Source organism: Centrocercus urophasianus, unplaced genomic scaffold, assembly GCF_019232065.1.
Source record: "Centrocercus urophasianus isolate 14NV4802_14NV808 unplaced genomic scaffold, USGS_Curo_1.0 seq_47, whole genome shotgun sequence".
NCBI classification, from domain to species: Eukaryota; Metazoa; Chordata; class Aves; order Galliformes; family Phasianidae; genus Centrocercus; species Centrocercus urophasianus.
In genome coordinates, this window is record NW_024885055.1 from 1,264,697 (window position 1) to 1,278,879 (window position 14,183).

The 14,183-nt window shown below is 46.5% G+C and overlaps 1 protein-coding gene across 4 annotated transcripts in view; it reads left to right on the top strand.

Moving 5' to 3' along the window:
• ARHGAP40 (Rho GTPase activating protein 40) overlaps positions 1–14,183 on the top strand; it is a 39,094-nt gene that overhangs the window by 1,375 nt on the left and 23,536 nt on the right. The window contains exon 1 of one of the 4 annotated variants that reach the window (XM_042834548.1): positions 7,838–7,918. The exons of 2 other annotated variants lie outside the window; for them this stretch is intronic. Coding sequence is in view for 1 of the 2 variants with exons in the window: in XM_042834544.1 (XP_042690478.1) it covers positions 12,480–12,580 (101 nt within the window). In the remaining variant the exon portion in view is untranslated. Of the gene's footprint in view, positions 1–7,837; positions 7,919–12,479; positions 12,581–14,183 lie in introns of those variants that run through there. One more of the 4 variants, XM_042834544.1, reaches the window with a different exon arrangement.

Here is a 14,183-nt window from a genome sequence, read left to right on the forward strand (position 1 = left end):
CATGTTGCAGAGGTGGGGTTGGATAAACATTCTTAAAACTCCATCAGGAAGCACTGTGCATTGAAAAAGTTAGCAACCAGTTTTGCTCTCCACTGAGCTTCAAAGTCTGGAAGAAACTGCCGAAAGACCCAGACTCTACTTTCATGTAAACTGAAGTGACATAATGTGTTTTGGTGGATTTACGTGATAAATGTGTCCAGAAAGCAGCATGTCAGAGCACTTAGGGGTAAGGCAGCTGGGTGCTGCACTGCTGCTGGTTGCTGCCTTCTCCTGGAGGGGTCCTGGGGTGATTCAGCTGGGCTGACATCTGCTCTTGGTGCTGAGGAACTGGGGTTTGTGTGTCCAGCTGTGTATTGGAAAACAGTGCTCAGGATTTGGCTCGTGCCCCAAAAAGATGCAGCAGCAGCAGCGCTGTGCTTGGGGTGCTCAGGAATTTGAGGTTGTGTTTTTACCAGAAATGTTGTTTTCCAGTGCTTTATATCAGTTGTCAAGGCATTACAAATTAAAAGAGGTGATGGCCCAGCGTGCCACAAGGAAAGCTATTGCTCCCTGTGAGTACACGGGAGTGCTGAGATGCAGCCTGCACAAGTGGCTCCTTCACATGTCCCAGCTGGCCAAAGCCCTCCAGGTCCTGCTCTCACTTCAGTGCTGACCCTGCTTTAAGCAGGGTGGGGAAGGAGATGGTGACCTGAGGATCCTTGCAGGAGTTGTGATGGTTTGGAAGCTTGCTGTGGCTGCATGAGGAGGGAGGATTCTTTTTTAAATCCTTTAAGACTTGGACATAGTCTTTGTTGCAAGACTCTTGCAACATAAGATTGATATAAGGTTGAAGTTTAGTCTGCGTTTGTACATCTTCTAGGCTCTTTGTTTAGTGAAACTCTAGCTTACTTGGGGAAGTCATGGCCCACATGCTTCTATTTGAGCAGTTGAAGTGCTGCATAAAAATGTCTTGGTCCTGACATAGTGTTTGAGCTTTCCTGTTGTGAATGTAAAATCCATATGGTGTTGCTTCTTAATTGAAACCTGGTGGAGTTATTTTTAATCCTGCAACATGTTATATGAAATAGTCCTCATGCAGCTGACTTGAAAGGATTGCTTGTAATTAGATGTTTCTAATCAGTCGGTATTTCTTTCTGTAATGCTGTTTCTTTCTAACAAAAGTGATTTTGATTTGTTTACTAAAAAGCAGCCTCCAGCTCACCAGTGCCAGGCAGGAGTGCGAGTTCTGCTTATCAGTGAAATATTAAATAAAACAAGAAAATAATAACTGAAAAAACTTCCTATATATCAAATACGGCCTGTATGATTTACTCATTACGTTATGCCCCAGGCTTGAGGTAGAAGTCAGCAGCATGGTTAATCACGTGGATAAGTCCTTCCAGGTCTGTTGTGCATTGAAAAAGCTTGTCTGAACTCAAAACCCATTGCCTGAAAATGTAGGACTCTAACTAGGTTTTAGGTTTGGATGTTTATAATACTTTCTGGTATTTGCTGTTTGGTAAGACCGTTAGGTCAGCTCGCAGGGGAGCGTGTTCTGTGATTGCGAAGAAGTTTGGAGAAAGAAATACAAAAGCTGATGTAGCTTAAAGCATATTCCCCAAAGCAGATTACTCCAGGAGTCTGGAATGTGTTGGTGGGAGGTTATTCAGTTTTAGTGAAATGTTGCTCTGTGCATGCAGGAGTTCTTCCCCTCCTAAATAATTGTTTCCATCTGCATTGCATGTTCCACCGGTGCCTGGGCTGTTGAGCTCTGTGCAAAATCTGAGGCTCTTGTTAAAATGAGTGTCTTTGTCACCAAATCTTCTGTGCTAGCTTTGTACAAGTGAAATGTTGGTATCGCATGGAAAATTAGGAGGGCAGTCCTCGCTGGGGGGCCTCTTAAAGTAAGCCACATTCTGGTCTCTTTTTCATGTCCTCTTAAAATTTAGAGATTGGAGCTCTGGGACCCTCAAATCCTCTTGCATAATGCCTGGCAATACTAATGTTAATTCACTGGTCTGAGTTAATCATTTAGTTTTTAATTAATATGAAATTGTGTCACTTTGTTATAACTGGAGATGTCCCAGACTGCTTGAATACTGTGGCTGCTGATGTGTGAGTGTCCACCTGAACGAACACACTGCCATCCTATGGCAGAGCCCGGACATAGGAGATAATCCTGACTGTTGTATGGCTGGGACCCAGCACTTTTGTAACGGCTTGGCTGAGACCCAAGCACGTTTCTACTGCAGGAATTCCTATTTGTTGATTATTGTAGTACTGAAGTGCTGATCTCTGTGTTCTTTTTTGCCCTTGTGCGGAACATGCCTCCTAGGATGATGGACTGCACCAACATGTTACTGTTAGGCGTACTGTTAGGAAGTATCAAGGAGGTGAGGAACACAAAGGCAGGGTCCTGTCTGACCATCACTCTCTTACTGTTCAGTACTAGCTCAGTGAGCAGCCAGGGCATTGCTGGAGTAGTGACAGCAAGTTCCTGATCAAGTGGTTGTGTGTTGGGTTTTTTGCTTTTGTTCTTTTTTTAACAGTTATCCCTGCCAGGTTACCTAATGCAGCACCAGAGACCATTACAACTAAGAGCCAGTATAATGACATACATTGTGAGTGTTCATCATTCCTTCAGCTGAGAGGCTGTATCACATCTGCACTCTTCTCTCTGGAGCACCTCAGTTGATGGCAATTAGCTGAGGTCCAGTGAGTGCCTGTTTCCTGGAGGAGGTGGCGTGGCAGATGTCTTCATCGTCAGTTCTTGCTGAACCTTCACCGGCCTTCATCTGCCATGGAGAGCACCTGAGAAGTCTGCTTCCTTTGGCTGGCCTGTGGTGTGTGGTCTGTGGGATGGCTGAGCAGTGGTACTGACCTGTTGCCTTGGTTTAAACCCCAAAGGGACTGCTGAAAATAATCCGGGTTTCTTGAGTGTCTGTTAGGCCTTGGGCCTATGGCAAAGAGTAACACTCACAGCTGGGCATTGCCAGTGAGAAGTTGGTTCCCTTGCATTGCTGCATAGGGTGACTTCATAGCACAGAAGAGTGGTTTCCTCGTCGGTGCGGTGGGGAGGGAGGCTGGGTGCGATATCCAACAGAACGTGCAGCTGGCTAAGGTCATATGTCTGAAGCTCGAAATTCTGCTTCATTGCAGGGCTAAAATAATTGAAAATATCCTTTCTCATCCAGGAGGGGAGATGACTGTGTGCATCGTGAAGGTGGTATCTGTTCTTTGTCTGGCTCCTCTGTAGTACAGGAGGAGTTAATGTAAGTTCTTGAGTGAACAGGAGCCTGTAGCTCTTGGTAGGACCATAGCAGGTGGCCAATATATAATGGAACTGGAAGGATATCCTCTTTTGGCAGCAAATAAATACAGCTTTGCTGATGAAAGTTGTTTTTCTCTGTCAAGGTAAAGCTCAGACAATGTTAATGTTTGAAAACAACAGGGCTGACACAGTGGAAGGAAATCCTTTCATGCCTCATAGCGGAAGGTAGGCATGATGCTGCAGTATGTACATCCCTGCAGCTGATATGAGATACAGTTGTTTTGGTCAAATACTCTACAATCCTGGACTGACTCCAGCTTGTGTGTAAGAAAGGTAAAAGTAGATAAAGGTGCCAGCTGTATTTAGATGGAGTATTTCCTTTGATTAACAGGAGAGGAAGAATCTCTCCTGGGAGCATTCATCCTAACACTATCCCTGATCCAAGAGTTCATTCACTCAGCACTTCCTACATTCTCTTGGCCAGTGTAAAGCAGGCATGGAGCTGCCGGATGTTTGCAGGCCAGGAAGAGTTTGGAGCAAGCACAGAGCTGTAAGGTCACTTGGGAGAGCTCAGGGCTTTTTTAAAGACCAGGACGTGGTGGAATTATGTATCAGCTAGGAAAAAATATGAACCAGGATGCAAATGAAGAAGTAGAACCAAAGAGAATTTCTTGTGTAAGGGTTTTCTGTTAACTCTGTGAGGTCTGTACAATTTTGGCTTATGTTGTTAGTGTAAACAAAGCAGATGGCAAAGAGATGCAGTCTTTGTGAAGGCTGAGAAGCTGCCACTTTGTTGCAGGCTGTGAGTCTATGAATGTCACTTAACCCTGTATTATTTCTGACATTAATACTGAGCCAAGCATCATGGTTTGTTTAGACCTCTCCTATACAGGACGACTCACCATACGAATCAAACTTCCATGTCATAAGCTCTTGGGTTGAAAATTAAACAAGGACTCAGCCCCCTTTCAATAGACTGGTTAATTTCCTCATTCACTGTTCCATTAATTCACAAAATCACTTATTTGTGTGCTTATGAGCAGTTGGTTTCCTAGCTGATGGTGGGAGCTCATCCTTGCTCCTCTGTTGTGGTTCAGTGCCCCTACATCAGGTGGGTGTCCTGAGAGCCTCAGCCATAAGGATGCTGCAGCGTCTGCCCTGGGTTTGCTTGAAAGGCTTTTGGGGTAACTTGATGTATTTATACCTTCCAGTGTGGAAGCTGGGGCTCTACCATTCCTGTGAGTTGTTCCAGATAACTGTGAAGAGTTTCTGTGTTGTCAGAAAGTGCCCACCCCCTGCTTCTGCACAGCTGCAAGGGCGGTGTGCCTCATCTCAATGTGCTGAGCATCTGTGGAGTTCTCAATTTAGGTTGGTGGTGCAGCTCTAGCACTGGTCAGGTTGAGCTGTGGTGGCTGTGCACTGTGTGTTGGGCCGCAGCCGGAACTGCGGGAGCAGCCATAGCCAAGAAATGCCTTTGTTAGAGAATGCCTGTTGTACAAAGTTGGGTTGCTTAGACCAGCCTGGTTCCAATGCAAGTCTAGAATGTCAGTTTGGTTGTAACAGTCCATTGGATTTAGTAGAGCTGCAAGGTAATATGTAGTTGCTACAGTTTATCTGCTTGCATATATGTCTTTAGATTTACCTTTATGAAATGTTTTTAGTTTTCAGTTCAACTACGAGTCCAGATTGAATCTGTGATCCTTAATTTGTTGGACTTGACAGTGTTTATTCAGTGGATCACAGAATCACAAGGTTGGAAACAACCTATAAGATCATCCAGTCCAACCGTCTCCTCATCACCATTGCCACCACCAGCACTGAACCACATCACACAGCACGTCATCCAGACACCTCTTGAACACTGCCAGGAACGGTGACTCCACCACCTCCCTGGGCAGCCACTGCAGTGCCTGACCACTCTCTGAGAGAAACAGTTCTTCCTTATGTCCAACCTAAACCTCCTCTGATACAACTTGCGGCCATTGCCCCGTGTCCTGCTTGTTGCCTGGGAGAAGAGGCCAAATCCCTCTTCACCACAGCTTCCCTTCAGGAGGTTGTACAGTGCAGTGAGGTCTCCCCTGAGCCTCCTCTTCTCCAGACTAAACAATCCCAGCTCCCTCAGTCGCTCCTCATAAGGTTTGTGCTCCAGACCCCTCACCAGTTTCGTTGCCCTTCTCTGCACATGCTCCAGGACCTCAACATCTTTCCTGTAGTGAGGGGCCCAAAACTGAACACAGCACTCGAGGTGCAGCCTCACCAGTGCTGAGTAGAGGGGGATGATCACCTCCCTGCTCCTGCTGGCCACGCTATTTCTAATGCAGGCCAGGAAGATGATTTCATGATGTTGACTTTTTGCCTCTGAAATAGCACTGTATTGTTCTGAACTTGTACACTGGGTGTAAACTGAAGAATGAGAGTCCATCTTGCACCAGCACTTGATGTTGATATGAGAGCTCTGATCTCTTCAGCCCTGCAGGCAGAGCAGCGAGTCTTTGTATGACAGTAAGCAGCACATGGGGTTTGTTTGTAGCACTGTTTGGTCTCCCACTGACCTTTGGGACGGTCAGTGCGCAGTTAACCTGCTCAAATCCTGATTACAAAGCTGTCTGCTAAGGTCTGCAGCAAGCTCTTCCATTCCCCTCACTGGCTCTAAAGTCCCAGATCATGTCTGCAGTCTTACGGTTTTCATGAAGACTCGTAATTAAATTTGGTCATGAATATTTTGGAGAAACAAATCCACCCCTAATGAGCTAATGAAATCTTGACTACTAATAGTTCTGAAAGAGCTGCTAGCTGCGTTGTGAAATCAGTTTCAGCATTCCCAACAAGTCCTGCTCCAGCTGCTGCTTCGTTTATAGAAGAAACTAGTACAGACAAGCTCCGTGCTGACTGCAGAGTGAGACTCTGGTGTAGCACAAATGGTAACAGCTGCCATTATTTTTTTTAACTTCTCTGTTTCTAAAGAAGCATGCCTGTTCTGTTTCTGTCCCAGCTCTCTTCTAGAGGACAATCAAGGAGGATGGCCATAAATATAAATCACGGGATGCTTCTGATCTCTCCACGCAGAAAAGTTTGAATTTCTCCTAGGGATCTGTTGAAGGGATGATAAAGTAGAACAGAAGCCTGTTAGGATAAATGATGATGGCACTTCTAAGTACAAACACAACTGTTGCTTATGAGTGGAGTAATCGGCCCTTACTATTGTCTACCAATTAAAAACATCTGCTCCTAGGCTGTATTAAATCTTATTTTGGAGATAACTGAGTAAGAAGGACCAGTAAAAAAGCTGCTCCCTTTGAAAGAGCCGTATTGCTGTGTCCTCACTGCCCTTGGCAGGGCTGGCAGTCGCTTGTTCTGCAAATGCAGGGACCAGCTCTTATGTCTCAGCACTGGGAGAGGTTCCCAAACCAACGGGGAGAAGGTGGATGGCTCAGGGTGGTGCAGGTTTCCAGCCCCACTGCATCTCAGGAGACAGAAACCTGACTGCATCGTTGGCTCTTTGGAGGGAGACCCACAAATGAGCAAAGGGGTGTTTAATTCCCAACAAAATGCTTGGTGTTTCTGTATCCTTCCTGTGGAAGAACCTTTGTGGGGTTCTCTAGATCTTTAGATCTTGAAACAGTTTGGAATACCTAGGTAAGTGGATCTAGTTTTTATTAAAATCATCCAACAAGACAAATTGCAGTAAGACAGGATGGATTCCAATGTAGTATATGAAATAGTTTCAGCTAGCCTCACCTAATGTAAAACATCTGAGCAGATGTAATGTGTTTAAAATACTAAACTAAATACTCTTCCACCCCCTCAAAAAAGTAAGGAGCCAACAAAACCACACACACACACACACACACACACGCACAGAAAAGACATAACTTGCTAAACTTCATTTGTATTTTGTCCAGGCTTGGACCTATAGAGTTTTGCTTTTAGTCTAACCACCGTAGCTGTGTAGCTATGATGGTATCACTCCCATATTATTTCTCCCACTGTCTTGCTGTCCTTGCTGAAACTCTTGCTTATCTGAGCCAAGCTATCAGTAGCTGCTGTTCAGCTGTCTCATAACCTTGGTAGCTCTAAAGCATTTGTGCTGATCATGGAGCCATGTGCATGACTTCTTTTCTAAGAGAGTGGATGCTTGGCATTTTTTGGGCAGTAACTTGTATGGGATGCCCAAAAACACACTGACTCATGGTGAGTTCAGCCCGTGGAGCCCATCCCACTGCCTGTGATTATGGTGAGGAAACAAACAGGGTGACGGCCCAGTGCATCACACCTCTGGACTGGGAACTGGGGCAGCAGCTGCGGATAGGAGGAGTATCAGAAATGAGCTATTTGTAGCTATTGCCCCATCCATTTACCCAAAGGGAAAGGGAAATCCAACTTTCAGAAATCAAAATGAGGTTTGTGAAATGGCTAGGGATGGACACTTTGGAATTTGAGCTCTTCCCTCTTCTTTTTCAGTGAAAATGAAGGAGGTGCAACGTGCTCACAGTGCAGCCTCTGCCAGAGATGACGACGGTGCTGGGTGAGCTCTGCCATGGGAATCCAGTCCCTGAGAGCTGGGCTGACCCAGCTGGGCTGCCATTTGCTGTGGTGATTCATTGCAGCCAGCAAGGTCCCATCTGATCCTCTGCCCCTCCTGCTGCCCTCCATCACACCTTACACATGGTGCGTGGCACTCTGTCAGCTGGTTGCAGTGACTGCAGGTCCCTGTGTTTAGAGGAAGTGAACAAGAGCCAGGTGGTCATTAGTCCAGGACTGTACTGCATGTCACTTTTCTGCCTTCAGCATCCCACAAGAAAGACATGGTTTTGGCAAGACCTGGCACCAGTAAGTGTTCAGGCGTGTGTTTGAATAGGGAGATAAACAAGGTCATCCTCAGAAATCCGCTGTGGTTTCTAATTTTATCCAGTTGAAAATGCCCAGAAGGCAGAAAGATGTTCAATGTATGTCGGTAAGTAGGTCTTGGTTATTCATCAGAGTAAGTGTTTTTTTTCTATTAAGAATAGCTGTTGTGTCTTAGCGCTTCCTTCCATTGTCACAGCTCTTCCTTGAGCAGTGGAAAGGTTTTGGGTGGTTTAAATTACATTTACGGTAGTAATTAGGTTTAAACCACTTTGCAGTTCACTGATCTAAATATACATATGCATAAACAGCACTGAATCTTTTCCTTCTTTCCCCCAAGCCACAGCAGCACCAAGCAGACAACAGGGCACTGCCTTCTGTTTGCCTTTTGCCTTCGTCCAGTGGCCAGGAGCCTCAGGGCAAGGCAGTAAGCTGCATGCAAATAATCATTTGGGTTTTGGTGTTTGCAGTGAGTCTTATTTTTTTTTTGTGCTTCAGTGTTTCAGTTTCTCACAACTAAATTATTATGCACCATTTAAATGTTTTTTTTTTCCTTTGAATTTTTTATTTTTTAACATGAGATTAAAAACCATTTGCGTGCCTACAATCTCTGCTTAGGATTCATCTGTTGGTGCTGTTTGCCCACCACCCAACATCCTAATCCTCTGTTACAACTCCTAGGCACAGTAAAGCAGATTATGTGCTCTGACACAGAGCTCGTGTTCTGTTTTAAGCAGGGTCTGACCTGTATGCTGTCGGGTCTGAGCCATCCTCACCATGCAGGGCAGGGAGGGTCGATGCTGCACGTGGTGCTTTGCCTCCATTCTTGCTGGATTGGTACAGACACACCTGGGGGAGCTGGGGTTTCTTCCCAATAGCGTGACAAATTGAGTCTTGCACTGAAGGACCTGAGAGCTGCTGTTTCTTGCTGGCTGTTGAGCCAGGAGGTGCCAGTTGGGTCTTGCCGGGCAGAGCAGAGAGCCTGTGTGCCTGTTGCATTGTGCTGTGCCCCGGGCCATGGCCTGGGTGCTGCTTCTATGGCAGGCTGGGAGCAAGCTGGGGCCTGGGTAATCTCACTGCCTTGGTGACTCCAGAAGCTGTAATCTGTTAATCTTAATGGCTCCACGTGATGAGTAGGTAATGCTGTTTGAGTATTTTCTTGGTCTGTGATGGAGTGGAGGGGGTGCAAATTACTTTTGAGCTTTTTTAATATTCAGTATTCCTTAGAAATGAACCTTTCTAGAGGAAAAAAAGAGTTGGAATGGAAGGGGGTTTGAGCTACATTCAAATTCTGCACTCTACTCCAGATCGCAATGCCATTCTCTTGCATTTGATTTTCTAGCTAACAAATCACTCTGGGGATGCTTGGCAAATGAAATGCTTCCTCAAGGAGCTGAATGCAGGGCCTGGCCGCTGTGCTCCATCCAACCCACTGCCACCGAGCTCTGCTGGGGCTGTGTGCTGGTGCACTGACAGTCCCTGGGATGGCAGAAGGACCCGGAGCCTTTGGGTCTCCAGACATCGCGTGTTTTGCCCAGCTGAAATTCCTCGCTGTCTAAAAATGTGGGGGGTTATTTTACCCTCTCCTTTTTGGTCCTGAAATAAAATAAATAAATCAGGCTTCCTGAGCAAGTCAAGACACGTAGGTTTGGCAGGATCCATAGATACCTTCAGGAATAACTCATGCGCTAAAGCCGTGGCGTTGGCAGTGCTGGGCTGGTACCAGTGATTCATGAGAACAAAGCGAGTGCTGGGAGTGCTGGCATGCCTCTTTGTCTCTGTATTTGAGTAAGATGAGCTGGTCCCTGTTGGCCTGGCTCATCTCTAGTGACATCAGGAGGTCTCTCCTGGTGAATTGAACCTCAAAACCGGAGTTGGGATATTTATCCTGATTGAGTCCATCCTCAGTTAGAGACTCGCTGTGCCTCTCTGTTCAATTCCTTGTCCTGTCCTCTCAAACCAGGAAATGAACTTGATTATTCCCCTGAAATGTCACAAATAACCAGGCTGGTGTAAATATGCACAAGGCTCCAAGTGGAGAACTGCTGTTGCATGCACCTCATTATCCAATTAGGCCTTGTATTTTCTGTAATGCTTGCTTACTGGCTTATATGAGTAATTAAATGTACTACAAAAAAATTCTGTTTTCATTCTGAATCCTTTAATTTCTGCCTTGCCTTGCAACAAGCCTGGCTGAATTATTGCTGTTGCTTTAGGAACCTATGACTGCAGCTAACTCATCCCTGTGACTGTCTCAGTCTGTCTGAAAACCTAACGAAAAATCAAAGCAACTGGATGGAGTTAGTAAAGGAAATGGGACAAGAAGAAAAATGGCTAAGGGATAAAAGAAAGGCTGGTATGGGCTGTTGTGCCCATCTACATCCAGACATGGCAGCTTTTGTGTAACCAAGAAGGAACAACCTGAAACATAGCTGCTTGTTTTAGGGCTAGGTGTGCTTGGTGTGAAGCCTTCTGGAGCCAAACGTGCTCTCAAATGTTTCTGGCTTTGCTGCTGCTTGATCTCTTGTCTCTCAAAAGCTGGGCCATCTGTGGGGTCATGTGGAATCATGGATTATCTGAGTTGGAAGGGACCCCTGAGGATCATCATCTCCAACTCCTGACTGTATAGAGGGAAATAAATAAATATAAGAGTTAAACCATATATCTGAGAGCATTGTTCAAACGCTTTTCTTCACTCAGAAGACAATGTCCAACAGAATATGTCTGTTTTGATGTATATACAGTGCCTTATGCTTCTGCCAGGTGTGGCTCTACAGCAGCTCTTGTCTCATGTACTTGACTGAAAGCATGAGAACAGCTTTGAAGGCTTTTTGTATGTCAGTAAGGTCTTTAGTGTTGGAGGTGTTCTGATAACATGCTGCCTATGTATATTCAGAGCTACTGTGAAAGCTCATGGATGGGCTTTCTTTGTAAGTGTGGATTTCACAAGCTGAGACTCTTCCAGGCTGATGTATTCAGTTGTTTATCTTGGTTTGGGCTATACATAGGGAAGCTACATGGGTAACCCGGACTGTGAACCTGATCCCTGATGATACTCATTAGGAATGTGAGATAGAATGTAAATGCAAGGACTGTGGAACTGCGGGGGTAGCTCAGCTGTCTGGGATAATCCTCCCCTAAAACGAGTCTGTCTGAAGGGACGGGGTGGATCTGATGGGATTTCGGGCAGTTGGGTTGTGTTACTTGTGGGACGAATAGGGTGCATGCTTGCAAGGTGGGGTTCCACGGCTAAGCTAATGCCGTGGCCGGGAGAAGGGCTGTATTAATGGGTAGGAAGAAACTGAGATTGCTTCTTTGCATGCTTTCATGAGGGATTGTCTCCAAAATAGCTGTTGCTTCCCTTTTAAGCCATCGCAGGCAAAGCAGGCTGACCCATAGATCCAGTCTTACCGGAGCATTGGAAACGAGTGCAGTTATTACCTGTGCCAGAGAAACTTTGCATGCCTTCGTTAAGGAAGATTTAAACAAATGACTTATTTGTAACTTGGACTTCAGGATGGAGAAGAGTAAATGTTAAAGGAAAGGGAATTACAGGAATACTGTGAGAAGAGATTTGGTGGCGAGAATGGGAATAGGAGAGAGAGGATGAGACCTATTAGTTACAGCAGAGAGATGGGGGTGTGCTTGTCTTAACCCTTTGCTTGCTCGCATACTGCTTGTTGATGAGGTGCTAAAGAAGAATCTGGATCTTACCGAATGCTTTCTGTAGGTGTCATGGGTTTATACTGCTCTTTCAATACCAGTGCCTTCCATAAAACTGTCTTACTCAGTGCCAAACGATGGCAGGGTATGCTGGATTTGCTTTTCTAATAAGTGCTCTTTTTTGTGGTTGTTGGTTGCTCAGTGTGTTTTGTTTTGCTTTGCTGCCTCCTTCCCTCCCCATTCCCTGCCAGATGCTTTGGTTTTTCTCCTGTCTCCAGAGAAGTAAGATTTTGAGGAGCAAATACACCAACTCCTCCTCCCCAGCACTGCCTGTGGGAGTTACTTTTTCGCAGAGCTGAGACTCAGTGATTATCGAGCAAGCTTTAGGTTGGGCGCAGGCTTGGAATTGCTTCTTGCTGTTCTGCAGTCGTGCCGAGTGCTGGACGCTGGCCTTGTGCCTCGTCCTTCAGCTGTGTTCCAGGCAGGGAACTCAGCCCTGGCAGGGCTGCCTTGAAGTCCCAGGTGTATTTACGGTGACTCCTGCTCCATTCTGGGGAGGGCGGATGGGGAGGGAGGAGAGGACTTGTGCAGGTACCCAATCAGCTGCACACCTGCCCGGTGACGACGAGCAGCCCTTGGCAGTTGGTTGCGGGCTCCTTGGCTCGGCAGCGGCGCTTGGTGCGGTGCGGATGGGCTGACCGCCTCCCCCTTCCCACCGAACATGGACAAGCTCGGCAAGAGGGGCTCAGGGTTTGCCAGGACCCGCATCCCGCGGCCCCAGGTGGTGCTGCAGCCGATGCCTCCGGCATGCTGCTCCTGCAGGTACGGGCTTTGGGCTGGGGCACGGCTCTGTGCGTGTTCACTGCGTCCAGAAGGCAGGGGGGAGGTAAGGGCAGAGACCTGTGGCAGGGGAGATGGAAAGGAGGTAGATTTCCAGAAGCAATTGGGTTGCGATATTTTCTCTTAAACTGTGCTTCAATTGCCTTAATTGTGAAAATCGAATGTACTGAATTTTCCTGTTTTGTATAAACCTGATAATTTTGTCCATTGGTGCCAGTGCAGCAAAGTGGGGCTGGGAGCTGCAGGAGTGTGTTTGTGTTGGGGGTGGTGATGCAGGGGCTGCAGTGAGCATCGTGTGCATCTTCAGAGGTGGCAGTGAAGGTGCCGTAGCAACATGTGTGCTTTGAAGCCTTTCTGGTGACTTAAAGAGCTGTTGGAAGGTCAGAACTGCTTAATTACAAACAATCTGCGAAACTTGTGTGCTGAGAGGTACAACTGCAAATGGAATGACTTCACTTTACAAACACCCTTCTCTCTGTGCTTACTGGATATCGGCTTTAAGACTGCATCTGAAGTCTGTTTGCATCGGCTTAAAAATTGCGCCAAGTTTCCGAATGTCTCTCTGCTGCACTAATGGACGCGTGTTGGTTTTGTATGAATGCAGCTGCTGCACCCTCCTCTGAGTCCCTCTCTGGCTTCTCACTTTTCCTGGCCTGTTTTGGCTGTGTGTGTAGGAGCAAGAAAGGGAGGCTTGAAAAGATCCTGGGCAAAGTTTGTGATTAAGAAAAATAATAATAAATGTTGAGGGGAATGACATAGCAATAATATAATAAGTTACTTAAATGTATCTACGCGTAAAAGAACTAGGCTTACGCTTGAAGACTATTCCAGGGTTTCTTTCTCCTGTAACAACTTCAGTTTTATGCCAGCCAAGCTGGATTGTTCCAGTGTGTGTGAACTGGTGCCAGAGTACCTCTGCGGTCAGATCTGAGGAGGTGCAACAGTGGAACACCCCGTTTGCTCACTAGATTTGACCAGGACGTTTAACTTCTAACCAGTGGCACTTTGCATCCGTTCATCCAGCACTAACAGCAAGTGAGATACGTCCCAAGCTTAGCCACACTCCTGCAGTGGCACAGATGTGACATATGCCTGCACGACGAGGTGGTTGTGAAATGGTGCACGGAGCATCCTCGTGGTCTGATTAATTGCCTTTAACGACTATTTCGGTAGCAGTCACTGTGGGATGCTCACTGCCTTCCCATTCAGAGAACAGTGTTGTCACATCCCCAAAGATCTCCTGACAAAAGGCAGCTGCTGCCCCAGCATTCCCCATCTGAGTGCTCCTGGTGCTCCAGCATAGCACAGTGTGGGTGCAGGCTTTGCAGGCAGTGCCCAGCTTGCTGCTGCTGTGGGGGGGTTCCCTGCCCTCAGCAGCTGCTGCAGATCCGCTCCCAGCTTGGCTGCTGTTCTTGGCAGGTTTGCTTTCTGCACAGCCAGCGTTTCTTCCTCTCACTACTTGGCCTCCATTTAAGTGCTATTTATAGGTCATCAGCGAGTGGAGCCTTTTCATGGCAGTGTAATAGCCAAGCAGTTCATCGTATGCATTATAACTCCTGTGAGAAATCCAAGTGAGGGCTTTGTA